At 38.2% G+C, this 25,174-nt stretch overlaps 6 protein-coding genes across 7 annotated transcripts; 2 read left to right on the top strand and 4 right to left on the bottom strand.

The window, feature by feature from the left end:
• The first annotated feature begins 487 nt into the window (after nucleotides 1-487).
• Nucleotides 488-1,913, top strand: LOC17900068 (probable prefoldin subunit 4). The gene is made up of 3 exons (XM_006305670.2): nucleotides 488-596; nucleotides 692-808; nucleotides 1,542-1,913. Exons 1-3 carry the CDS (start codon nucleotides 585-587, stop codon nucleotides 1,800-1,802), a joined length of 390 nt encoding a protein of 129 aa, XP_006305732.2. The 5' UTR covers nucleotides 488-584; the 3' UTR covers nucleotides 1,803-1,913.
• A 128-nt stretch (nucleotides 1,914-2,041) lies between these two features.
• LOC17897578 (PRA1 family protein E) lies at nucleotides 2,042-2,970 on the bottom strand. The gene has a single exon (XM_006304145.2). The coding sequence runs from the start codon at nucleotides 2,799-2,801 to the stop codon at nucleotides 2,178-2,180; it is 624 nt and encodes a 207-aa protein (XP_006304207.1). The 5' UTR covers nucleotides 2,802-2,970; the 3' UTR covers nucleotides 2,042-2,177.
• A 149-nt stretch (nucleotides 2,971-3,119) lies between these two features.
• Nucleotides 3,120-6,752, bottom strand: LOC17898497. Its single transcript, XM_006306786.2, has 4 exons — nucleotides 5,395-6,752; nucleotides 4,782-5,081; nucleotides 4,361-4,452; nucleotides 3,120-4,221 (listed from the first exon to the last, which is right to left on the bottom strand). The coding sequence occupies exons 1-4, from the start codon at nucleotides 6,382-6,384 to the stop codon at nucleotides 3,345-3,347; spliced, it is 2,259 nt and encodes a 752-aa protein (XP_006306848.1). The 5' UTR covers nucleotides 6,385-6,752; the 3' UTR covers nucleotides 3,120-3,344.
• A 754-nt stretch (nucleotides 6,753-7,506) lies between these two features.
• Nucleotides 7,507-10,715, top strand: LOC17896869. Its single transcript, XM_006305749.2, has 4 exons — nucleotides 7,507-8,703; nucleotides 8,805-9,518; nucleotides 10,408-10,554; nucleotides 10,620-10,715. The coding sequence occupies exons 1-4, from the start codon at nucleotides 7,507-7,509 to the stop codon at nucleotides 10,713-10,715; spliced, it is 2,154 nt and encodes a 717-aa protein (XP_006305811.2).
• Nucleotides 10,716-11,617: 902 nt separating this feature from the next.
• Nucleotides 11,618-15,220, bottom strand: LOC17900001 (putative GPI-anchor transamidase). 2 transcript variants are annotated; one of them, XM_006304992.2, is made up of 11 exons: nucleotides 15,098-15,220; nucleotides 14,858-14,985; nucleotides 14,418-14,459; nucleotides 14,154-14,298; nucleotides 13,654-13,883; nucleotides 13,391-13,448; nucleotides 13,107-13,184; nucleotides 12,871-12,959; nucleotides 12,535-12,616; nucleotides 12,065-12,244; nucleotides 11,618-11,874 (listed from the first exon to the last, which is right to left on the bottom strand). In XM_006304992.2, exons 2-11 carry the CDS (start codon nucleotides 14,968-14,970, stop codon nucleotides 11,737-11,739), a joined length of 1,155 nt encoding a protein of 384 aa, XP_006305054.1. In that variant the 5' UTR covers nucleotides 14,971-14,985; nucleotides 15,098-15,220; the 3' UTR covers nucleotides 11,618-11,736. The 2 variants fall into 2 exon arrangements, with proteins under 2 accessions (XP_006305054.1, XP_023644957.1); XM_023789189.1 differs by lacking the exon at nucleotides 15,098-15,220 and having other exon boundaries at nucleotides 14,154-14,293; nucleotides 14,858-14,903.
• Nucleotides 15,221-15,768: 548 nt separating this feature from the next.
• On the bottom strand, nucleotides 15,769-24,956 carry LOC17897088 (myosin-9). Its single transcript, XM_006303680.2, has 39 exons — nucleotides 24,859-24,956; nucleotides 24,412-24,478; nucleotides 24,108-24,236; nucleotides 23,866-24,009; nucleotides 23,620-23,765; nucleotides 23,378-23,534; nucleotides 23,227-23,285; nucleotides 22,984-23,143; nucleotides 22,762-22,911; nucleotides 22,527-22,663; nucleotides 22,303-22,449; nucleotides 22,117-22,218; nucleotides 21,963-22,020; nucleotides 21,765-21,866; nucleotides 21,631-21,668; nucleotides 21,420-21,546; nucleotides 21,175-21,345; nucleotides 20,934-21,065; nucleotides 20,721-20,830; nucleotides 20,577-20,637; nucleotides 20,282-20,459; nucleotides 19,958-20,163; nucleotides 19,750-19,869; nucleotides 19,311-19,409; nucleotides 19,010-19,231; nucleotides 18,719-18,858; nucleotides 18,507-18,618; nucleotides 18,362-18,409; nucleotides 18,009-18,263; nucleotides 17,768-17,923; nucleotides 17,460-17,666; nucleotides 17,226-17,369; nucleotides 17,070-17,140; nucleotides 16,869-16,968; nucleotides 16,750-16,806; nucleotides 16,600-16,656; nucleotides 16,377-16,457; nucleotides 16,207-16,289; nucleotides 15,769-16,112 (listed from the first exon to the last, which is right to left on the bottom strand). Exons 2-39 carry the CDS (start codon nucleotides 24,412-24,414, stop codon nucleotides 15,989-15,991), a joined length of 4,593 nt encoding a protein of 1,530 aa, XP_006303742.1. The 5' UTR covers nucleotides 24,415-24,478; nucleotides 24,859-24,956; the 3' UTR covers nucleotides 15,769-15,988.
• Nucleotides 24,957-25,174: the final 218 nt, after the last annotated feature.

Genomic DNA, 25,174 nt, shown 5'->3' with positions numbered 1-25,174 from the left:
GTAGAACATTACAAAACACAGAGCGCAAATGAGTTCTTGCAGTTTCTACAACACATTTGGTATTGTTTAAAAGTAGTGTGTTTATTATAGTTTTCTTTTGCCATTTTTTTTTTGGTTTATGCTTGGAATCCAAAAACAAACCTTTATGGTTTTTGGTTGAATAACCACCTCTTCCTTTATTTAGGTTTTGTCAACGGCTCATCATGTTCTCTAGACACTATTTTTTGTTGTTGTTCGTTTAAGCAAGTAAAAACACAATACAAAAGTTGTTAAGACAGACATATGAGGAAAAAAAAACACAATACAAAAAACATTACACATATTTGATAACTTTACACTTAATCAAATGAGCTAGATAAGATAACCAATTCAAAGTGGACAAAAACTACTACTAAACTAGACCCATTTTATTTGGGTAAAAATGTAAACCGGGAAATACCGGAATAATTTGATTGGGACCAATCCTAATCAAAATTGTTCGGAAGAAGGTTCTGTACGTTCTCTTGAAACTGCGCCTTTCTCATTTTGTTGGTCCCAAAGACAAACGACCCAACCCAGAAAAACAAAAAAAGGCGAAGAGAAAAATGCAGCAGCAAGTGAGAACGAACATCTCAATCTGAGAGTATATTTAGCGAACGAGATTGTGAAGTCAGTTTCCGAATGCTAATTGAGTGTTTGTTGTGGTGCGTAGGGGAGCAAGAGTGGATCTGAGATGGAGGTTACTTGGGAGGACCAGCAGAACATTAACACCTTCAGCCGTTTGAACAACCGATTCCACGACCTCGATGACGAAATCAAATCCGCCAAGGTTTCCTATCCTTCATTTTTTGGGTTTCGATTTCGTTTCCCCTTACGCCATATTCTAGGGCTTTTAACATTAGAACTGGTTAAATCCTAGGAGGATTCAATTCCCTCTGTTCCCTTTTTCTCTTCAGCTCACTAAACATAGGGAGACTTTGCTTAAGCTAACTGACCCACTCCTTTGTTGATGAATTGATCTGAGTTTCTGAGATTTTTATTACTGTTGCTCTCTAGTTTAGGATCATGATTTTTAGTAGTTGGTATAAATTACAATTATTTGACTTTGGAGTGCCTTGTTCCCTATATCTATCTCAACGTTTACATACTCTCTTTAGGTTATAGCAATCTACTGTAACATATGCTTATATTACCAATTGGTGTAATTCTGTGCCGTCTCTAGTAACAAAACGCCTGTACCAGAATCAATCCGCTCTCTCTTCCATAGAGTCTATTAGATCATTGTACTTAGCTATTGTTATGGTGTTAACAGTTCTGCAACAATCGGTACTTGTAGTGAGATTCAATGTCTGGATTCGTTTTTCATATTTTCTTCCCTGTTTCTGGGTTCAAGCTTTCCTTGCCTAGGAGTGATTCAAGATTTTTGGATGTGATGGAGAGAAAAGAGATGTGGGACTTTTTCAGTAGATTGTGGATACTTTTTTTTGCTCGTTTGTTTCATTAGGAGAATACTACTTTGTTTTCTGTATCTAGTAGCTTGATCAAAAGTGCTAATGATGCAGGAAAAGTGTGATAACTTAGAGGATGCTGGGAACGAGTTGATCCTTGCTGATGAGGAGATGGTGCGGTTTCAAATCGGGGAAGTGTTTGCTCATGTGCCAAGGGACGAGGTGGAAACAAGGATAGAAGACATGAAAGAGGCGACCAGCAAAAGCCTTGAGAAGCTTGAGGAAGAGAAGGAATCGATAGTGTCACAAATGGCAGCGTTGAAGAAGGTATTGTATGCTAAGTTCAAAGACTCCATCAATCTTGAAGAAGATTAATAAGATCCAACTTGGTATCTTTAGTATTTGCATTATTCAGTTTGATGATTATACCGAGTGTTGTAGACCAAGGATTCTCGAATTTAACATACTGGTTTTGTTCTCTGTGGAGTTTCATCTGGTTAAATGCATAAATTCTGACAGGGTTGCTTCAAATGTGTTCTGGAATGTTTTTCTCTCTGAAATTACGTCCTTGGATGCAATGTAAACATAATTGGCAATTTTGTAAAATACCAATCGAAGCCAATTTTCAATGCCAAAACACACCATCTTCTTCAGAAATTGTACACATTCAAACACGCCAAAAAAATACAATACAAGGAACTTTGGGGGGGATTCCAAGCAAAACTCCAAAGATGTGATTAACCGGTTTACTCAAACTGCGGTATAACTTGACGGTGGCCGGTTTGGACCGGATACAAGGCCACCCTGGCGGGCAGATTCTTCGTCAAGAAACAAATCATCGGTAGTACGAAAAGCGCCGTGAGCTCCGACGATGAGCAAACCAATGATGAGCGAAACCAGCACGTTTTCGCCTACATCTGTATACACCAACGCCAGAATCGTTACCAAGCTGAGTACAACCAGCACGATCCGGTCATCCACTTCTTTCCCAGATATCACAATCGAATCGTTGGCGTCTCGCGAGAAATAGAGCAGAATCCACCCGATGAAGACGACGATGAATGCGATCATAGAGATCGGGTGGTAAACCAGGCCGAGGAAGACAATGACGAGGACGGCGAGCGCGTAGTTTCCACGGAAATAAGAGGTGTTGTGCCTTAAGCGCGCCATGGCTTCATCGTATCCGTGAGGGAGACAGAGCGCGGAGAGTTCGAGAAGCTCTCGCCATGGACGGAGCGTGGAGATCATCGAGTGAGTCGTCTGCTTGGCGCGTGCACTCAACGTCCCGATGATTGTGGTGTTGGAGGAGGAAGATGGTCCGATACCTCCACCACCAGCGCCGCCATAACCGTACGGCGGAGGTTTCTGATTCATCGGATTTTTGGAAGAAGAAACCCCTGAAAATTCACAGATCTGTGTTCAAAAAATATCAAAAACTTGGAGTTCAAAGAGTCCACGACTGGAAGGGACTTGTTCGGAAATTATTATTTTCTCTTGAGACCTTGTAGTTTTTCATTATTACAACTAAAACATCAACATATAAACTTTTATCGATTGCCTCCATTTTTCCATCATCAAATAAAATCTTTCCATTTTTTTTTTTTTTTTTTGTGTGAATTACAAATTTGTTTGATGGGAATATGGATCTCAACATCTTCGAATGTTATTTTTGTTTAAGCTCTACACATAATCGATAGAAAAATATTGTTTATAAATGGATAAAAAAATATGGAGTATTGAAATCTTTCGAACCGATAAGGCTCTCTTTAGTGAGTGAGTAATCCGACTGAATAAAAAATACCGAACGTTTCACGTCGGTAGGCTTTCTTAGTGATGTCTGAATTATACAGAAGAACTTGGCCGCCAATTTTCATATATACAGAAACACAAACACGTCGAAGCTTCTTCATCCATCATTTATCTCTTTGCTTTGGTTTCGATTGGTTTGGGTCTAGGAGAAGAGACGGAGACACCACCACCACCACCACCACCAAGTGCTGCAGCTGCCGACTCTACATGTGTCAGAAGATACTCGTAGATCTTCTTCCGTAATCGATCGATTGTCTCTTTTGAGACTTCTTGTAATCCTTCTTCATCCTCTTTCGACCCAATCTCGTCTAACCAATCATTCACACTCTTCAGCTGAGACAGCATCCCAGCGATCTGTCCGTTATCAGACAGATTCAGGTTCGAAGATGTAATCACGTCAGCGTCCAAGAATCTCTCTACAAAACCCAAAAACCAATCTTGTGAAACCATCTGCAACTTCTCTGCCAGATCAGTTGCCTCGTTCAGGCCATTCCCTTTCTCCCAGTTTAGAGGTGGAGACTCTGAACCTGCTACTGAGGTGGCCTTTTGGCTGCTATTGTTCTCCCTGTGTTTACGGATCATGCCTTGTGCCACGAGTTTAGATCCAATCGTTGGCTTGTTTTGGACGTTTCCACGGGTTTTACTAGAGGAATTATTACCCGGGCTCTCGAGTATGATCACAGGTTTGCTCCTGGAGGCAGCAAGTTTGGCTGGTTTGGTTGAGTATACAGAGAAGGGCGATAAATTAGTGACTAACGCAGCTTGCACCCACGAGGCTGCCAACTTCTGTTTTTCTGATGCCGCTTTCACAGCTTCCTCGGATCTGTTATCTTCATTTTCTGGGGAAGACGTCAAACCAATTAATCTAGACAATGACTCTGTTATTATTTGAACGTTCTTCAAACCAGAATGGAGCTTCAAGAACTGCTCAACAACTGGCAATGGATCATCTTCCTTCGCAGTTGACAGAAGATCGCTGTACATACTACAAAAAGGAAAAGCAGAATAAAGGTTAGAATTAACTAAGGCGGTAACAGTTACATTCAGAGACAAAAACATATATGTTTTGTCCCTCAAAGATCCAAACCAGCCAATGAAATAACTTTTGTTAAGATATTACGTACATGAGGCATTGAAGTAAGCTCTCAGAAGCAGAGGCTTCTTGCATGGCCTCTATTGCGATAACTTGAGCCGCATCTCTATGCCTCATGACTTCCTGCAAATATTGATAGCGCAAGGACTCAGTAACCATTTCTTCAATCAAATCCTGATGCTAAAGACGAAAATCTATGATGCATGTGCCTATAAGTTCTACTCTGTCACTGGAAGAAATATGCTAGAATGGAGATGGGCTCAAGTAAGGAAAACCATACAACAGATGAGAAAGATCTAAAATCCACAGTCCCCATTTTGCTTATCGAAATGGCATAAAAGTGAAAAAATTTCTAAACTGGTTGTTTTAAATTTTGAAGTTGAATTTTCTTAAAATGCTTCAAGGCCTAAACATGAAGCAAGCACATATCAGGATCCAAGAGAAGCCCATACCTGTCCCATCCTCGAAAGAGATGAAGGGAGTGAACTCCATTGGATATTGCCTGCTGCTAATCTTTTACCATTAACAGGGACTTTCACCAAATTCCCAGGAAATCCATTATCTGCAGTAGATTTCTTCTCGACAGCTTTAGATTTAGGCCTAGTTGCTTTATCTTTGGTGTCCAATATTCCGGTTGTCTCGACTTTCTTGGTAGGCTGAATCTTATTGTGCTCCTTCGATGATCTTGCAAATACATTAGCCCTCTCCTGTTTGCTTGGCAATTTCTCACTCGATGTGCTTTTCCGTGGAGCCTAGTAACCAAAAAAATACAAGTTATATTCAGAAAATTGAAAAAAGTATACAGTAGTAGCATCTCATGTAGTTACAGATGAATTCAGATGGAAAAACATGAAACTGAGAGGAAAACTGGTGAAAGTATGATAGAACCCTAGATTCTGCAGATAGTAAGGAATAGTAACAGTTTAACAATGCTCTCAAACAACTGGTGTCAGCTTCAAATCAAGTGGTCATGAATAGGTATTGTCTAAATGCCACTTTACATGTCTAAAACAAATACTCGTTTGCAAACAAACAAAACAAGAAAGATAAATTCAAAAAGCTTACTGCTAAACCCCGGGAATCAGGAGTTAAATCACGTCTGGAAATGCTAGATTTTGTCCTATCTGAGCTCCTGATTTCTAAATTCCCTTCCCAGCTTTTCCTCAAAGCCTTAGCTCCAAACTCAATCCCTTGCACAAAATTCTTAATCATGGGAAGCTTCTTCCCAACACTTGGACTCTCCGGTTTGAGAGAAGAACGTCCTTTATCTGACAGCCCCATTCTAGGAGAACCTTTCTCCAAGACCTTAGGCTTCACCTGCTGTTGGTGCTTAATCCCATTAGCAAACTTTGCAAACGAATTAGGCAGTGAATAGCAACTCGTGGGGGATGAAGGGATGGACTTTGAACCAGAAGAAGTCTTCAGCTTCCCCAAAGATTCCTTCTTTACATCCAAACTCAAACCTGACTTAGCAGATTTGGCACGAAATAGAGCAGACGCCGGCTTTTTAGCTTCAGAAGATTCATCCCTAGAGATACTGACACTCAGTCTATTTCCTAGTAATCTCTCACCGTCACTTCCACTCCCATTAGGAACCATTCCTTTAACAGGTGCCTTAACTCTCTCTTTGGGTTTCGAATTAGCAGGACCAGTATCAGTAGCCTTGTCATCACTAAGAAACCCTAGGGAGTGAGTAGCAACAATATCTTCAGGATCACCAACGCAAGGATGCCTACCAGGAACAGGCCTAACACCACGAAGAATCGGGACAGGGGAAGAAGATTCGACTCTGTCGACATGAATAAACTGACCTAATTGGATCTTATCACTAAGAATCAAATCATCGTGCTCATCAGGCAAAGAGACGTAGGTGGCGTGAGAGGAATCAGAGACTTTGAGATAGAAGCCCTGGTTAGGGAAGAGCTCCCCTCCGGCTAAGGCAGGAACAATACTGACGACCTGTAAGAGAGAGGACCTGTGTTCGCCGGCGATTTTGACGTCGGTGTTCATATGCTGGAGAAGCTTGAGTAAAACACCAGGGACTAGATTCGCCATCTTCGTAGCGCATCACCGACGGATCTTAGTAAAAGACGGTGAGATCTCAGAGAGAAAGAGGCAAAATTGTGTTTGGGTGGGATTCCAAGGGAAGAAATTAGCAAAGCCAAGAGGGACAAAGTTATACAACTAGTATTTAATAATTTTTGTGGGAGAAGAGAGAAGAAGAGTACAGCTAGGTTTTGAAGAGCAAAGCAAGAGGAATGTGAAAATTATTTGATGATACTTCTCTCTCTCTCTCTCTGATGCGTTGGTGTTGGTGTTGGTGTTGGTGCTGTGTGTCTTGGTCTACACTCTCTCTCTTCTGTACAGCCTTACCTCTATTCTTAATTGATATTAAGAATAGAGAGAGAGAGAGAGCAATAAAAGAAGTAAGTAAAGAGTCGGACTCAGTTTCAGGAGTTGAGAAAAAGATGGCTATTCTTTGTTTCGTTGCGCCTTATGTGGCTACTACTCCAATGCCATCTCCCTTTTGTTTTTTACTTGGTCTTTCTTATTTATTCATCTCTCTTTACCAAATTACATAATGTTCATTTTAATTATTTGTGGTTTTGTACGTTTAAATTGTAATGACTGTTATTAGAGATTTCACAAGCTTTTCATTTTGGGTAAGAAACAAAATTGCAACAATAATTAGCATAGTAACAAACTTTTACTTTTTAAGTTACAGTATTTCCAATCAAATTAAGTATAGAATATTCTTTTATTTCTATCATTTATATTATCATTATATCACTAGGCCATACCAAGCTTACCAAACCCCCCTCCCCCTCTAGGGTGAGATGATTCCTGAACCTTGGTTTTTTGAGTTTCCCCCGCTTTAGGGTTGGCTCATTATTACAACCTATACTTATCTCATTCTCAGCATTTCAACCTATACTTTTTATCTCTTCATAAAACAACACAAACTTATTTTATCATGCATAAATCAACATATACTCTTAAAACCATTTAAAACAGTACCTCTCCAATTGAGATGGATAATTACGATCACTAAACCTAATTAAACCATTAATCGCGATTACTCATCGCGTTTCACTCTAAAACACGTCTCGACAACACCATATATGATTCGAGATAATAAAACGTAGCTTTTATTGAGAAAAAGAGAAAGGACGTCGTATGGCAGCAAAATCTAGGGTTCTTCATAATGGTTTTGAGAAAGTCACGAATGGAGAAGACAATGAAAACGGTCGTGACAAGGCTGGTGATGGTCGTGATGAGGCTGGTGATGACAATAGAGATGTTGAAGTTGGGAATTCGGCAAGCCAAAGCAAGGCAAAACGAAAGAGACACGAGACTGAAGATGAAGAAGACAAAAGGGAGAGTAAGGCGACTCGGAATAAAGATGAAGAAGACGACATAGTTGAAAGGTTTGAGTTTGAGATAGAGGATTCTGTAGCAAACTGGTTTGATGATTTCCGGATTAATCGAAATACTGTCCCAGAGAGTTCAGATGAAGAGGAAGATCCGATAGTTATTAGAGATAGGAAAATTATGATTGGAACAAATGATAAGTTAGCTATTGGAAGAACATTCTTTACTGGGTTTGAGTTCAAAGAGGCTGTGTTACATCATGCTTTGAAGTCGAGGGAAAACATTAAGCAAAACAGATGGGGGAAGGAAAAAATGAGCTTCGTATGTGGTCAAGATAAAAATTGTGATTGGAGAGTATACGCCGCATTCGAAAAGACTCGGCAATTGTGGGTTGTGAGGACTAATTGTAGTTATCATAGATGTAAATCGAATGGGAAATGCAAGTTGTTGAAAAGTCCTGTCATTGGAAGGTTATTCTTAGATAAACTGAGGTTGCAGCCTAACTATATGCCTCTTGATATTCAAAGGCATATTAAGGAGCAGTGGAACATACTTATTTCTATAGGAATAGTTCAAAGAGGAAGACTTCTAGCTCTGAAGTGGCTTCAACAGGAATATGCTCAACATTTTGCTCACCTTAGAGGTTATGCGACTGAACTCATAGATTCAAATGCGGGATCCACTGCTGTTGTTGATACCTACCTTAATGCCGATGGTGAAGATGTTTTCAACCGTATTTATGTGTGTCTTGGAGCAATGAAACAAGCATTCTACTATTGTCGGCCTATCATAGGGATTGATGGGACTTTTCTGAAACACGCCGTCAAAGGCTGCCTACTGCCTGCTATTGCTCATGATGCAAACAATCAGATATATCCAATTGCATGGGCAGCTGTACAGACTGAAAATGCTGATAATTGGTTGTGGTTTCTAAAACTACTAAAGGCTGATTTAAATCTAAAGGATGGGCAAAATTATGTCATCATATCAGACCGTTCTAAAGTAAGTGTTCTTGTTAGTTTCAATGTTTAAACGTTTGTCTTGTTTCATCTTATACTAGCTTGATGTTACTTATTTCCTTGCTTGTTTATGTAATTATGTAGGGAATCATAAGTTCAGTGAAAAATGAGCTGCCAAATATTGAGCACAGAATGTGTGTCAAGCACATTGTGGATAACTTGAAGACTAGGCATGGTGATAAAGATTTGCTAAAAAAATTGGTTTGGAATCTAGCTTGGAGTTACAACCATGCTGAATTTGAAGCCAATCTGAACAAGATTAGAGCTTATGATCGGTCTCTTTATGATGATGTGATGAAGGAGAATCCAAGGAGTTGGTCAAGAGCTTATTATAGGATAGGAAGTAGTTGTGAAGATGTCGACAACAATGCAACAGAGTCCTTTAACGCTACAATTGTCAAGGCGAGGGCAAATGCATTAGTTCCAATGTTGGAAACTATAAGAAGGCAGGTCATGGGAAGGATTACTAAGAGAAATTTGAAAATAGAAAAATGGAAAAAGAAGCTCTCTGAGTATGCAACTGAGATTTTGGAGGAGGAGAAAGAAGATGCTATGCGATGTGAAATTACAAAAGGAACACATGGGCGGTTTGACGTTTATTTAGATGGGAACTCACATTCTGTTAACTTGTCAACAGGTAAATGGGAATGCTCATGCTGCAAGTGGCAAATCACAGGGATTCCATGTGAACATGCTTATGCAGCTGTTTTAGATGTTAACAAGGATATTGATGATTTCGTATCCCCATACTTTACAACTCTAGTATGGAAGGAAGTGTATGATAAAGGTCCTGATCCGGTTAGAGGTCCACGTTTTTGGATGACCAACAGATATGTCTTGATAACCCAACCTCCTGAACCAAATCTACCTGGGAGGAAGAAGGGTCAGAAGAAGAACTATGATCGGATCAAAGGAAAAAATGAATCACCCAAGAAAAAGAAGAAGGAACCAAAGAAGAAGAAACCAAAGAAAAATATGGGAATTGACAAAACTCAGCCAGACAAACTAGGAAAGCAAGGGAGAACCATGCATTGTCGTAAGTGTCATGAAGCAGGTCACAACTCAGCTGGATGTCCAACATTTCCAAAGGAAAAGAAGGAAAACAAAGAAAACAAGTCCAAGATGAGTAAGAAGAGTAAGAATGGCTCAGAATTTGATGAGGCTGGTCCATCTACTGTACAAGCAGCAGAGACACTCACACTCTCACAGGGACCAAACACTCTCACACAAGAAAGTAATATCTAGGAGTTGTGTTGCAGTTTCACTTTTTTTTTTTAAATAGTTGCAGGTTTTTTATTTGGTTTTAAGAGTAATGTTGCAGGTTTTTGTTTGGGTTTAGTACTAGTTGTTTTGCCATTTTTTTTTCATAAACTAGGACTCTGTTGCGAATTTATGTTTAGTTCTCAATTTGGATTTATGTTTGTGACCAATTGGATGTTCAATGTTACTTGATTTGGATGCCATCGTTGAAATCCTATTTCTGATTGATTTTTTTTTTTACAAGTTAACAAAGCCATTTGTGAAACCAGTTTCTTAAAAAACCAACAATACATTAATGATCATAACATTACACAACAACACAAGTTGTGCACAAGTGAGCTCACAATATATTAATTATTTTATGGTTTAGAAGATTGAATAGAAACTATGAACTTATGTGTGCTTGTGCGCTTCTGACATTGTTCAGAATTCCTATGTTATCTGCAACGTATGTGGCAAGGGCGGTAAAGAAGTAGTAAACATTTCAAATGGTGATAGCTCGAGTGAGCCAAGTCCTCCCTCTTTGGTCTCTGATTCCTATACTATCAGACTGACTAGCATAATTCCACCTGTGGTGAGTGTCCAGTTTCTGCTACTCATTAGTATGGAGCTGTTTCTTTACTTGTTGCCTCTTTATAGTTTCAGGTTGAGAAGCCAGGTCAAGGAAGGTTGTACGGTTTGTCTGAGAATGATTCAGACAACAGTCCTAATGTGCAGCTACAAGCTCCGTTCTAGCTGTTTGTGAACCTTTTTCATAAAACCTTTTTCCAAAGCCGTTTGTGAAACCAGTTTCTTAAAAAACCAACAATACGTTAATGATCATAACATTACACAACAACACAAGTTGTGTACAAGTGAGCTCACAATATATTAATTATTTTATGGTTTAGAACGTTGAATATAAAAACATGTATGAGTGAATAAATAAATAGAACACAACCCAACTAGTGACTTCCAACATAAGCTCTGCTTAAAGAAAGAGACTTGAGAGTATGCAGAGATCACAGCCATCACCCAAAAGCACAGAGAGAGAATAGCTCATGATTCCTTCTCCACACCAGCTACTCATCGGAACACCATGACGAGATTCTCGATTGGTTGAACGGTTTGAAACTGAAGAATAGCTCATGATTTTCAGAAATTAAGATATTGATGTAAGCTCGTGCTTTGAATCGAGATATGCTTCATCTTACCTCCGTTTAAAGGAACGTACTTGCTTAGTTTCCAAGCCGGGGTTAGTCTCCAGATACGACGAACACTCCAGGTGAGAGGATGAAGTTTTTTTTTTCTTTTTGCCGAGACGTGTTTTAGAGTGAAACGCGATGAGTAATCGCGATTAATGGTTTAATCAGGTTTAGTGATCGTAATTATCCATCTCAATTGGAGAGGTACTGTTTTAAATGGTTTTAAGAGTATATGTTGATTTATGCATGATAAAATAAGTTTGTGTTGTTTTATGAAGAGATAAAAAGTATAGGTTGAAATGCTGAGAATGAGATAAGTATAGGTTGTAATAATGAGCCAACCCCTTGCTTTATGCAGATTTAATTTTTGCCGAATGAACATGAACCCTTGATCTAGGTTTGCAAAAGTAATGCAGCATATTTGGCTTAATATTCATCTTGAGGAAGGCATTGTGTGTTAAATGAATATAATAAATAGAACATGGATGTGAAGCTGTAACAGTGATCATCATACAACAGAGGTTCATCAGTTCATCATTGTCTTCTGTTAAGAACTGCTCACAGAGATATCATCATAGCAAAGATGATGAGACCATTACAACTATAAACATAACCGCTATGCTAAGGTTGACCACAGTATCAACATTTTCAAGCTTCTCCAGTTTCTCCTGCAAGTCTACCCGCATTTGTGTGTATGGGCATTTTTGCTTCTGCAACAACAAACATTACATGGTATCTCAGTTCCTTTACTCGAATCCAGCAAATGCATTAAAACAAGCCAGAAAGCATGGTCAAGACCCTAGCCCAGCTCAAATTCATGACTTAAATATACAGTATTCTCTATGTAAATACTCAATCCAAAGTATGACAAAAACCAGTGGAGGGAGTATAGCCAGTAACCTCAGTTTTCAACTCATCGTTTGGGATGTTTGCCTTCTGAAGCTCATCATCTTCGGAAAGTTGATTGAGTGGCATCTCGGAATTGATCTTACTATTGGAGGTTTTACTTGAGAACGCTTTGTAAGCCGAATTAGTATGAATGGTCTCCATAACTGAACCGAAGAAATTTGTGACAGGTACCTAATTCCCATAATAAGTAAGCTTGGAGAATCAGTAATTAATCATTCAAGACAGAGATTGTTCATATAAACAGAAATGAACATATCCGGAAGGCGCAAGCTTTTCATCTAAATCAATATCGGTTTCCAAATCATGTAACAGTGAACTTATAAAAAATCCCAGACTGTTCAACCCCCACATAACACGCTACTAAATCCTAGGTTACTTAGTCTTGATTGGCCAAAACAGAATGATAATCTAAGCTGACATTAAATATAAACGTGACATTGCACAATCAATTTCCTCCTTACCTCCACCAGATGTGGTTGGTAAAGATCAGTCCGGTAGTAGGCAGTAGACATTAGCAGTTTCGGATCGTAGGACCTAAATAAACTGCATAACAATAGGGGGAGAACAAATGTTCGTAACTCAGAGAGTTCAGCTTAAAAGGCGTATCAATGATCAGAATATGACCAGACAATACAAGGCAGTTCAGACAACCAAAAGGTTTAGTCAGACATCCAACTTTATTAGTAAACTTTGTCAATTCAACAATCACAATGTCGTCAAATATAGTCAAAGTGAAAAGAAATATCATATAAAACGTCAGCAAAATGATGGTGACAAGAATTGTATAGTCAGTGTACCTGTTAAGTGATGCATTGTCGTAGATATTGAGCCTCTCAAAGAATGCGAGAGTGTAATATGTAAATCGATCTACAACAGATACACCAATCTGAAGCAAAAACAATTTTAGAATTGGAGACCAATACAAGGATAACAAGAATAAACAATCCGCAGACAATATGATGACTCCGTTGAAAAGTTTCCCTTTGGTATTATAATGGTACTTTCCATTCATGATATAGTGAAGGGCACTTACATCTGAGTCCAGGTGATGGGAATATGAGTTCTCTCCTTTCAGACTGCTACCAATAGCCAAAACACCAGGAGATTGAAGCTACGAAGAAAATTGTTTCAGAAAATTAATACCGTCAGAGAAATATTCAAATGATAGATGCCAATTAATTGCTAAGAACAAGCTCACGTAAGCCGTAAAGATACTAGGATATCAACATATTAACTCCAAAAGGCAGAGCAAAATAAAAACTTTGGCTTACTGAAATATAAAGACGAAATAACCCTAAAAAGTGTGTTAAGATGTACCTGATTAAAGAGAGTGGCAGCTTGACAAGTGTCAACCATTATCATCAGCTCCTTGAATCTGGGCTAGCCAAAGAATATCATTAGATAGTCACAACTTAATTAAGATAGATAAAAAAATGAATCTTGTTTGTTCCTCCTAAAATGGCCCTTGGAAAAGCTATGGGCAGGAAAATCCAAACTTTCAAGAGAAAAATATACACTGCTGAACGAGTGGAGGATATAATCATATATGACTGGAGAAATTCCATAAATGTGAAACACACCTACGCTTCTCTTTCATTTGTTTTACAGCATCTGCTAAATCGTGACTCTGGAGTTCTTCTGCATCTTGAAACTTAAGAAATTCATCACCTCCATGCCCAGTCATGTACAGCAGAATATGGCTACCCTCATCACTGAGAAGACGCTTTGACCTTGGAACAGCATTCTCATGACGCCCAGTCAAAACCCGTAAAAAGTTTTCAACTGTTACCTCATACCCACGATAATCTACCTGAGTGAAAATGATTTTATACAATCAGCCCTTCTTCTGGAAAACATCTGTTATATGGGATGGGAGCACCATAAAGGAAATGTATATATGCTGGGTGCGAGCAATCTTATGGAACACAGAGAAAAAAAAATGACACAATATAACACAAAATTGATTCTATGCTTACAAATATGAACACTACTTCTATTATACGTACTCAAGACATAACCTTCACTACTACATAAACAACTGCTAAACCCTTGGAGAAGTGTTCTTCAACCAGAAATTTACCTCAACGTTATCTCCGTACAGGTTAAGTTTGTGGTTTTCATTGTTAAACACTTGCGCTGGATACTCATTTCTAGCATTACATGCCATATCATCTGCAAGCATAAGAATTATCCTCTCATCTGGTATTCCAAGTCTCTTGACTGTCCTAGAAATACCAAGTAAAGACAACATGTCGTAAGAAACTAAATGTGAAGAGAACAACCTCCATGAATGGTAAATCCAAGATACAAGGTTTCAGGTAAGGGAAACAAAATGAGTTATCACCTATACAGGGACAGAGTATTGGCCATGTGCCGGTAGTTAAACCTGAGAAATAGCAACAACAGCAATAGGTTAATATGGACAAGACCTGTAACTTCAGAAAGATAGATAGATTATTGGTAACTGGATCGGGTTTATCAATCAAGCATCCTCTCTCTTACAAGGTCCTTGATTCTATTTCAGTTCAAAGAGAAGAAACGAAACTGCAAAAGATCAACACCAGTTTGCAGGAATCTGAATTCTTGTTAAGTAGAGTAACATAATCAGGTTCTGAGCCAATCTAATCACCATCTGTGACTCACTTATCAGAAGAACTACATTGATCTGTTTACCAATTGACATGAATCATCTACACATTATCCGAAACAAAACTGCTACCAAGACTTTAAGCATACCAAAACAGAAGAAACAGGAATGAGAGAGGAGTATGGAGAGGATTATACCAGAAACGAGAAGTGCAGACCAAGACAGCCCAATTGTTCGTGTGGATAGTTGTATCCCCGGAAGAGGAAGCGAACGAGTAGCAGAGAAGCATTACGAGCATAAGAATCTTCATTTTTAGGAAGAAAATCTGAAATGAAAATTGAAATCGATTGTGAGGTTTCCGAATCTAAACCATATGCGTATCCGATTAAGATTGTCGTCTAGTGCATATTTGACAAAGATCTACCAAACGAACTTACCAGCGCCAAAGGGAGAGAATTCGGCGTCCGAAATGGAGCTCCGGTCAAAAGATCAGCTTACCGGCGGAGGCGTGGAAGAAGAAAACGGAATAGAATGAAGCATACGACTGAGAAAATCAAACCTTTTGGTGTATTTTTACTTGTTTGTTTATTTTAATTTAATCATAATTGAGTCAAAATAAATATGCATATATAGAATACTTATAAGACCAATAAATGTATACATAGTTAATGTTTTTGTGTTATTTTTTATTTGTTTCCTTGGTAAGACAATGTTTTTGTGTTATTTCTACAGTGAATTGTTTTTACATGTTTAAACTGTTAAAATCTGGTACTGAAATCCAATAATATTGTATTTTCTTTAAATTTTAATGATGATTCTAATTTCTATATCCTATTAAATTTTGGTAAATATTAATTTTAAAAATATTTTCTAATTAGAAGATCCATAACTAGATTTTATTATTTTTGAACATTGTTTTTATCAACATCATCAATATATTGAACATACTGTATTTCTTAAATATTATTACATGTTCGAATTTGAAATTTCCCAAATTTAAATTTTTGACACCTCAAACACCCGGTTTTCAGGTCATTCCTATTTTCTTAAATATTCTTTCACTCCACACAAAGTGATCGAGCGATGGACTCTTAGATATGAAGATCGATAGAGAGGGAACAAAACCTTGTTTTAGTATCTAGAATGACGTAAAATCTGATTTCTCCTTCATAAAAAAATTGTAATTAGTGAGGAGATTCAAGGGCACAAAAAGTGGTACAAGTTCATATAACTTGAGTCACAATCAATCTGCTTCGGAGGTAAACGTGATGTCGCTAAGAACTAAAATATGGTTTCTGTTGGTGTGCATATGGTAGAGACAAAATATATCATTCCGAAACTGGTAATAAGAAGCTAAATCCAGAATTCTCCCGGATTAAAGGTGGCGGTTCGATATCCGCAATGTCAAATTTCTCCATCGATTTTGATAAATCATCAACCGAGAAAGGGATGCTGCAACATCATTTAAAACCTAATTAGAACTTAGAAGAACGTCATCAACTGCCCCCAATCGAAACTTATTGGTATCACTAGTAAACGAAGTAACCTGGAGTCGTCATCCAAAAGGAATGAGTTGCTAACAGCATTGTTTGAATCTTCTGTCATTAGAACCCTCATATTTGCTATAACCTATATATATGGACAGAGAGATATATACATGAATAACTTAACTATGTATATAATCACACAGATCATCAGTAGCTTAAGGTGACTTACATCTGGGGACACGCTGTGAGTGCCATATTTGTCATCCCAGTACATCGTGCTGATCCTATATAACTGTTGTATGCTTAGTACCTGTCCAAATTTTCCATTTATCAGAAAATGCATTCAAAATCCTTGATTTTCACCTTTTACAACATTTCAAAGCAAATTGGCAAGTGTTTCATTTGGAATTTATAAGAGTTGTATCATATTGGACAGGAATACTTCAACTTACCGGGCAAAGATCATGGCTGATCTCATCAAGATTTTTCTTTGGTTTTTGGTGTATGACCTGTATTTGGAGCAAGCATTGCATTATTATGGTTTACCCTCCTGGGACCATTCTTAAGCCTTAAGATTTAGATAGAAGATAAGGAAAGGTTACCAGAAACCCAATGGCCTGTCTGATATGCTTAAGCTCATCCCACGAAGAACCCGCATACTGCAGTTGTTGTTGTTAGCTTTGTTGAGTTATAATAGTAGAGAGAAAGCTACGAGATGTACCTCATCTGTTGCCTTGAAACACCAGTGTTCCAATTCAGACAAGCCAGCTTTGACGTACTCGCCATTGCTAAATGAACAACATTCGCGTCTCAATAAAAGACTGTTGGGGACAACCAAGGAAGCATTTGATTAGCAGAAGATAGCTAGGAATATTTGGGTCTAGAGATAGTAGGATTTTAGATGCTAATGAGCCCGGAAAACCTGTTAAACAGCTGAACATTGATGAATGAGAATATCTGCGTAAACACTTTACGCACCAAGAATGAAGGAACCTAAAAAACACAAGTAGAAGACTAAACTCAGGGCAGTCCAGAACTAATTTATATTTAGAGGAAATGGAATAGCAAATGAACTCACATTGTTTGATTTCAGAGTATTAAGGAAATTTGTAAGGCTCTTGACAATTCCTTGCCAGTGGGCAATTAGTGCTTGTTGAGCTGCAGTGTTGCCAACAGACCGAGATGCTCCTTTAACTAAACTTGCCCTCGATGTTCTTGGCGCCTATTTGAAGTTGCCAACAGAAAATTTTTATTAGCTGGAAAACCGTCATTTTGCTTGGTGAACGTGGTGGCTGTAATAAATGACATATACCTGAATGCACAAACCAAGGAGTGGAGAAATCTCCTTCTTCAAGTTATCCCGAATCATTCCATATATCTTTTCAACATAAGCTGTGAGCTGCTGCTTAAACAGTAGAGCCGGATATTTTGCTTCAACTTGTCTTAAGGAATCCACTCCACCACCCGTAGTACCGTTTATCATGGCAAGATTTACACCTTGGGGTGCCCCGCGGAAGCTCTGTAATGGCACATTCTCAAATTTAAACTTATAATGAAACATGAAGCGTTTACTACATTATGTTGATGGATCTTTAAGCATATAAGCATATATATATATACCTGAGTCGTCTTTCCAAATAGAGTGGCAGAAGATGAACGACGGCGCTGTGGAGCCATCCCAACTGCACCACTAGCTTTGAGCGTACGCTGGAGGAGTAAGAGGAGTGTTGAGGCATTGGATAACCAATAGGCCAATGTGTTGTTGTTATCTTGAGTCTGAGAGATCAACTTTCGCAAAATTATTATCGAATACAATTGCAATCAAAACTAATACCTAAGCAAATTAGGAAGCCAAGCAAACCTCAATGGCATGGCCTATTGTCTGAATAATGCGATCAAAGACACTGGTTCGTTCAACTTCAAATGACCTCCATTGCAGTAGGCATTTGTAAATGATACATGCTGTGATAGGTCTGTTCCCCTGGAAACCCAAGTGTTGGACAATGCAGCGGATAAGTAGCTCGTGATTTTCTTGTTGCTTCTCGTTTAATGATTTTTGTGGTTTATCTTCCACTTCTGAGGGATCTCTATGGTTCATCGAATGGCTATGCAAATCCTGATTCAAATTAAAATCCAGGGTTTCATCATTAAATAAATCCAAACCTAAATATGAGTCTGACAGATGATCGAAAACATATTAGTAAACATATTTACCAAGTTTGACCTCGCATCCACTGCAAGATGACCACTCTCTGAACCTCTCTGTTATCATTAAACAGAGGTAAGTCTTCAACTTCAGACAGAAACAACAAAAAAATACATGTGATTTTATTTATTTGAATTTATTGTTCTAATTTACCTGTAAAATAGACCGGCAGCGGCCAGAGAGAAATTTATTTGGTGCCATGGAGACAGCCTGTTGCCGTAAGACTTTATTTTCCGACTCCAAGTTGTTGCACTTTTCCTCCATCCTGATCACAGTAACTTCTAGTTTCAGCTCGGAGGAGGATGGAATTACCAGCAGAATCATGATGAACAGATTAATAACAAAAATGTATGATCTATTCATACCTTGTCAGGGATTCTTGGAGTTGTTGACCTCTCTTCTCTGACTCTTCTAGTTTTTTACTTTTTTCTTCAAGAGACTCTTGAGTTTCTTCGAATTTCCTCACTGCACCATCAGCCCTTTGTTTCTCGTCTTCTAGAGTAGCCTGTTGGAACAAAAATGATTACGAATGCTAAGTGTAGTCATATGTAACAATGAATGGAAATCTCAGATTTGAGATGGAATTAATTTTCCGGTAAACTGAAAAGAAATATCAAACAACTGATTGACCATTGATAGCCACTGACTGCAAGTACCTTTACACTCTCCAATTCCTCCGTCATTAATTCAATCTTCTTGGTATCTTCAACTAAAACTTGTGTTTCTTTGATAACAGGAGGTGCTTCTTCAGCGGCTTTCTTGGCAGCTTCACGTTCCTTCGCAAGCAACGCATTGGTTTCATCAACTTTCTTCCTCATTTCCTCGAATGAACTCTGAAGTTTCGTTATCTCCTGAGTCTTTGCTTCTTCTAAGTCAACCTGCAAAATTAGTTCAGTGCTAGGCATTATATATCTATTTCAAAATGATCAATTAAAATGATGTTTCGATAGCAAATACCCTCAAACGTTTCTCCAACTGGACACGGTATGTGAGTTCTTCGACTTTCTTTTCAAGCATATCCTTTGCCTCTTTAAGTGCTCCTGTTTCCCTTGAAGCCTGAAAAAAAATATTAATGTTGTTGAATAGTTAACCGAGTATCCATAATCATAACAGCAGCAAATCTAATGTTTTAAGCAGTCGCTTAGTTACTACGAAATAAAGAAAACAATAAATTATTCAGTTTCAGATTCAAGGTCCCTTGAACTAAAATCCTGATTTCGAAAGTATTTGCAAAAGTTTAAATACTTGCCGATGCATAGTTTCCATCTCCATGTACATGACATTATAGTTTCCAAAACATTATGACGTATTATTCTAGTAGGCTTTTGGCAATGTAATGAATATATATGTGAATAATGAAGAAAAATCTAGGTAAATCCACATAAAATACTTTTACCATTTTGAGCTTCCTAAGTTCTCTCTTAGCAAGTCTGCCTCTCCACCGTGTCTGAGATAGGATCACTCCATTTTTAAGCTTTTTGTAGTACGAGATTGCTCTGTGACAACGCCACTGAGCCTGCCATTAGTAACAGGAAATTGTTTGTTAATGATTATGAGGAACCTAAGTTAATTTTAGAGCATGTAATTCTCGCAAGAACAGAGACCTGAACAATTGTGGCAGCCTTTGTTTGCTTCCTGTATCTGAATTTTTTACGAGCAGCCATTGCTCTTAAGCCAGTCTGTACAACAAGAGAAGCTACATGGAGCTTTTTATAAGATTTTCTAGAATAATATTTCCGACCATTCTTCTGAATCTTCACAGCAGCAGCTTCTCGTCTCAAATTTTCGTACATTTTGCAGGAAAGTCTTCCTACGATGTTTACAAAAGTTACATAAATACTTTCAATATTCAGCAGATCACTCATATGTGTGGCGAAGTTAACGCCCTTCTGAATAACAGAAAGCGATTAAGCAAGTAGATGGCTTACCTCTACATATAGCTTGAAGAGATATTGTGGCCTTTCTCAGAACAATAAACCGTTTCTGAGCCTGATGAGTTCGTATTCGTCTCTGAATTTTTTTTGCGGCACTACTTAGCACCTCAGCCCTTCTAGCGTCGAGTTCAGCCATCTGACCAGCCCTTAAGAAGACCTTTGTTTTACCAATCTGCATTATCAAAGGGTGTTTTACATTTGGTTTAATTACAAATTTTCTGTGTCATTGAACCATATTCCATTGCCGAACTCTATACAATTGGTTCATTGACACTTGAGGACCTGTTACCTGGTATCCTTTGAGTCCTATGTTGTCCAAGATCTTTTGAGATGCTACTTTCTCATCGAAGCTGTTCAGGGGAAAGTAAGAAAAACTGTAAATATAGATGTCTACTCTCACAAAACAGTATAATTTGAATGGTTTCTTACTTACTTCCCTTCTAAAGCAGCAGGAGAAAGAAGTCCAAAACGGTTTATGAACTCGAAGAAAGGTTTACGAGTTGGATACCCTGCGCAACTAATTCTGATCGCCTCTAAAACACCCTGGAAAGACAACATAATGTTTCTGAGTTATATAAGTAAATACTTTCCTGCCATTGACAAAAAAAAATAAAAAAATGACGAAATATTATTATTTATTACTTACACCACATCGCAGTTGCTGCATGATGTTCACATTCTCAAATATGGCAGGCTTTAGAAGATTGTTAGGCTTTACACATCTGATGTAATGAGGCTCAGTAGAATTTAATGTTTCCATCAGTTGCTGGAGTTGCAGCTGCATCAACCAGGCCAGTATAGTTACTTGTTACATCTAGTCTTCTCGAGTAGTTGGTCATTTTTGCATAAACCAATTAATGCCTGAAGATCTGAATAAGCTTTAGTACCTTAAAACGAGAACCAATGGATGAAAACTTTGAAGATTTAGAAGTTTCTTCCGGGAGAGGAGGGAAAAGACCCACGACAAAAGGACATTTGGATGCCCCCAACAAATCTTGGTGTTCAGGGATCACATAATCCTTGTTTTTATCCAGAAATAGGTCTGATTGATATAGAACCTGAAAATTTAGAAGAGATGAGAAACTTGTGTGTTTTACAAGGTGAACTTTCTTCCAAGGAAGAAAGAACATACTTCTCCAGCGTAATGAGCAACGGCAAAATCTGTTCGGGAGAGTTTTGGTTTGACAAAGCGCTTGTGGGTCTTAAAAGTCTGATATAGCTTGTTTGCAAATGTTTCGTGGGTTGACTTTGGAAACATGCTGAAAAATCACACCTGGTTAGTTCAAATCAAGAACATAATCACCTCATGTTTCATAGGCAACTTGTTTAATATGTAACATTACCAAGCTTCATCTAGGAGAGCAACAATTCCACCAGGCTTCTGCAGATGGAAAAGAAAAAAAAAGACAAAAGTCAGATAAAAAACAACAGGTATGCGGGGTTATCTTGATAACATTCTCTTTCCTCAGTTAAGGACCTTCTCTATAAGATCGAGAACATCTTGATTGTCCACAAATTCAATGTAACTCCAATCTATTGCTTCTTTTGTGTACTCTTCCTGTTCCATCTTAAAAACGTGCTGAAAACAGCAAAAGAAACCAGAGTATTCAAAAAGCCTATCTGATCATCAGAGCTGGAACAAATAAACCTTTTTTCACTACAATCAAGAACCTACCTGATTGAAATGTTGCTGCAACTTCTCATTAGTGAAATTAATACAGAACTGTTCAAAACTGCAGCAGAAGGGTATTAGCATAGAATGGAGGACTGCATATCTGTGAGCCTTAGAAAACATAAAGACTCATTAGACAACATAAAGATTCACTTACCTGTTAGTTTTGAAGCTTTCAAATCCGTAAATGTCCAGAACTCCAATTAGAGATCTAGAATTGGCATCTTGTCCAATCGACTTATTAATCTTGTCTACCAACCTGCGCATTACTAGAGATATTCACTTAGCATCAAATATGTAAACACCAATTATTTTGATCTTGTTCCCTAAATCAACCACTTACCAATCGAACAATCGAGAATAGATAGTCTTAGCGAGACCATCTCTGCTGATCGCAGCACTCTGTGGATCAAGACTTCTCTTGATAACTTCCTCGGGTGTGATCATCACACGTTTACATAACGCATCTTCAAGTGCCTTTAAATCACACCTGAAATGAGATTCCCAATTAGCTTTCCTTAACTGATAGCACATTTTGAGGTCTTCTTAGAGACAAATGTTATTTACATGAGAAGTTCTGCTGCTGTTTTAAGATGAAATTTCGCCTTATCATCCTTGGGAACTGATGAATCCACTTCCTTCCCCTTAGTAAATTCGATGTTTCCAATATGAAGAATTGCAGCTACGACCCTGAAAATTGCTTCCTGTTGACAAAAAGGCAGAATTAAGTTCATCATCAATAGAGCAGAGAAACTAAACTATATTTGCAACATACTAATTTTGGTTTCCTACACAAACTGACCTGTTCCTTCTCGCTAATTCCAACAATATCCATAGCTCTCCTTGTTGCCAGATAATCATGGGCATCACTTATACCGACAAGCTCGAAGCACTTGGACTGGTTCAGATAATGAAAGGTCTTTGGATGACCAAGCTTGTACTTGTCAATTTCCTGCTAGTTCTATCAAATTATGTGCCTAACTCTTCGGGAACAAGATATATTCCATAACTTGACTGAAATTACCTCCTGCGGTGCGGCACAAAGAAGATAGAAGCAGTGGTAATTACGCTCAGGATCAGAGATTTGGCACACACGAGACCTCTCAAGAAGATAGGTCCTTATAGCAGCTCCAGATATTCTTCCTTGCTTATCAAATTGAATTTCAACAAATTTACCAAAGCGACTGAGCCAAAGCATAATAAACAGTCAGCTGAAACCCAACAATAGATATTAGATGCGCACTATTATAACTAGATTTTGCTTCACCTTGAGTTGTTATTCCTCACAGTTTTTGCGTTCCCAAATGCTTCAAGGACAGGATTTGACTGGACGCGGATATGACAAATAAGTTAGTAAATTAAGCTCGTGTAGGAGCATACACAAGCAGGTCACAGAAAAGAGATAGAAAAGCCATTACTTCAAGAACTTGTTGTTCAACAGTCCGTCCTTCTGTAACCGCACGACCTCCCAAGTATGCGAGGTATCTCATAAGCATTTTAGTGGTTTCAGTTTTTCCTGCTCCGCTCTCACCACTTACAAGTATCGAATTGCTTTTTCTCTCATTAATCATGGCCCTGGGTGTATAGAATAAAAGTATGCATCTTACACTGACAGCATATATTTGTAGATCATACTATATATAAATGTATCAAGAGTCACCTATATGCAACATCAGCAACTGCAAAAACATGAGGACTAAGTTCTCCAAATGGTGCTCCTTTGTATTGTTGCATCATATGTGCATCATAGATGTGAGGCAATCGTTGAAATGGATTAATCGCGATAAGAATGTTTCCTGTGTATGTCTGCCATGAAAATTTGTAGAGATTAGAGTCAAGACAGATCATAGTTAAATTAAGGTCTCAACAACAAAATATATGTAAGAGATATATAGGTACTACTAACATAGATCTCATTAAGTTCATATCTGATCTTCAAGTTCTGAAGAACACCAGGTTCATGCAAGTAAGAGAGCTTTGTCATGTCATCAACACCACCCGCAGGAGCTTCCACATCCTTTGGGTATATCTGTGACAATTTTGCAGTAACCTATACAAGTCAACAACACAGAAAAAGAAATCAGTTATAGGATAACACGAAAGGTGTCAATTTGAAATGCTACAGTAATGGCGACTGATAAGACTAGCCTTCTTTCCAGTAGTGGCTTGGATCACAACTTGTTCCCCATTGATCTTTTCAACCTCACCATCAACCCAAGCTATTTCCGGGTCTTCAACCCAGACATGAGAACCTACAATGATATTTACTGGAGTTCCCTGCAGTTTACAAAATGCTTTAACCTATGCAAAATGCTAAGGAACAACGATAAAGCAGCTCAATATAGGAAGAGCCAAAAAAACGATATGAGAAGAGTGCTGAAATACTTCTACAATCTCATGAACTGAAGAATTAAACATGAAAAAACTAAGGAAACTAAGACTTTCATCGTACCATTCTTCAATATGAGTCTGGCGTCTTTCCTTATTCACAATAAATACAAGTACAAGGAATCCAATCCCTGGGACATTTTTACCACAGTAAATTGGGATGATGTTACTTATTACGCAAGAAATCTACAAAAAAAAAAAATGTAGATTCCGAGACAAACAGAGATTCCGGAAACTCGGACAACTCTATTGAAACTCTATTCCGGGAAAAAAAAAACAAAATCAACCCACAAATTCAAGACATCCTTAGGCAAAAGGGTCACCCAGAACAAAAGCAAAACGATGGGATCGCCAGAAACTGAAGATTGGGAGCAATCGAGATCGGAAGAGAGACAGAGAGAGGGAAGAAAAGAGGTGAAGGAGAGATTGTCGGAAGGAGTAAATAGAAGAAGGAAAAAAAAACACAGAGAGAGGGAGAGAGAGAGTGACATTGTTGTTCGGCAGATCATACATCATCCTCGGACGTCGGTAGGGTTCTTTGCTTCCCATGGAATTCGCGCCAATTCGTGGACCTTAATCAGTCACTGTCCTCGCAACACCACGTACACTCTCTCCCCTCAACACTACGTATTAACATTTTTTTTTTTTTTTTTTTTTTTTGTTAAAAGGCCTACTACATACTAACATACACTAACATAAAATCATTGGACCAAGGAGTTGGTTTTGGAACTTGAACTATTATTGTTTGGGATTAATCATAATTTTGACTGGTAACAGATTGCGTTTCATTAAACCATCAATGAACCTTATTATATTAATAGAATGGA

The sequence above is a fragment of the Capsella rubella genome, unplaced genomic scaffold (assembly GCF_000375325.1).
Source record: "Capsella rubella cultivar Monte Gargano unplaced genomic scaffold, Caprub1_0 scaffold_1, whole genome shotgun sequence".
NCBI lineage: Eukaryota > Viridiplantae > Streptophyta > Magnoliopsida > Brassicales > Brassicaceae > Capsella > Capsella rubella.
This window is presented reverse-complemented; position numbering and strand designations above follow the sequence as displayed.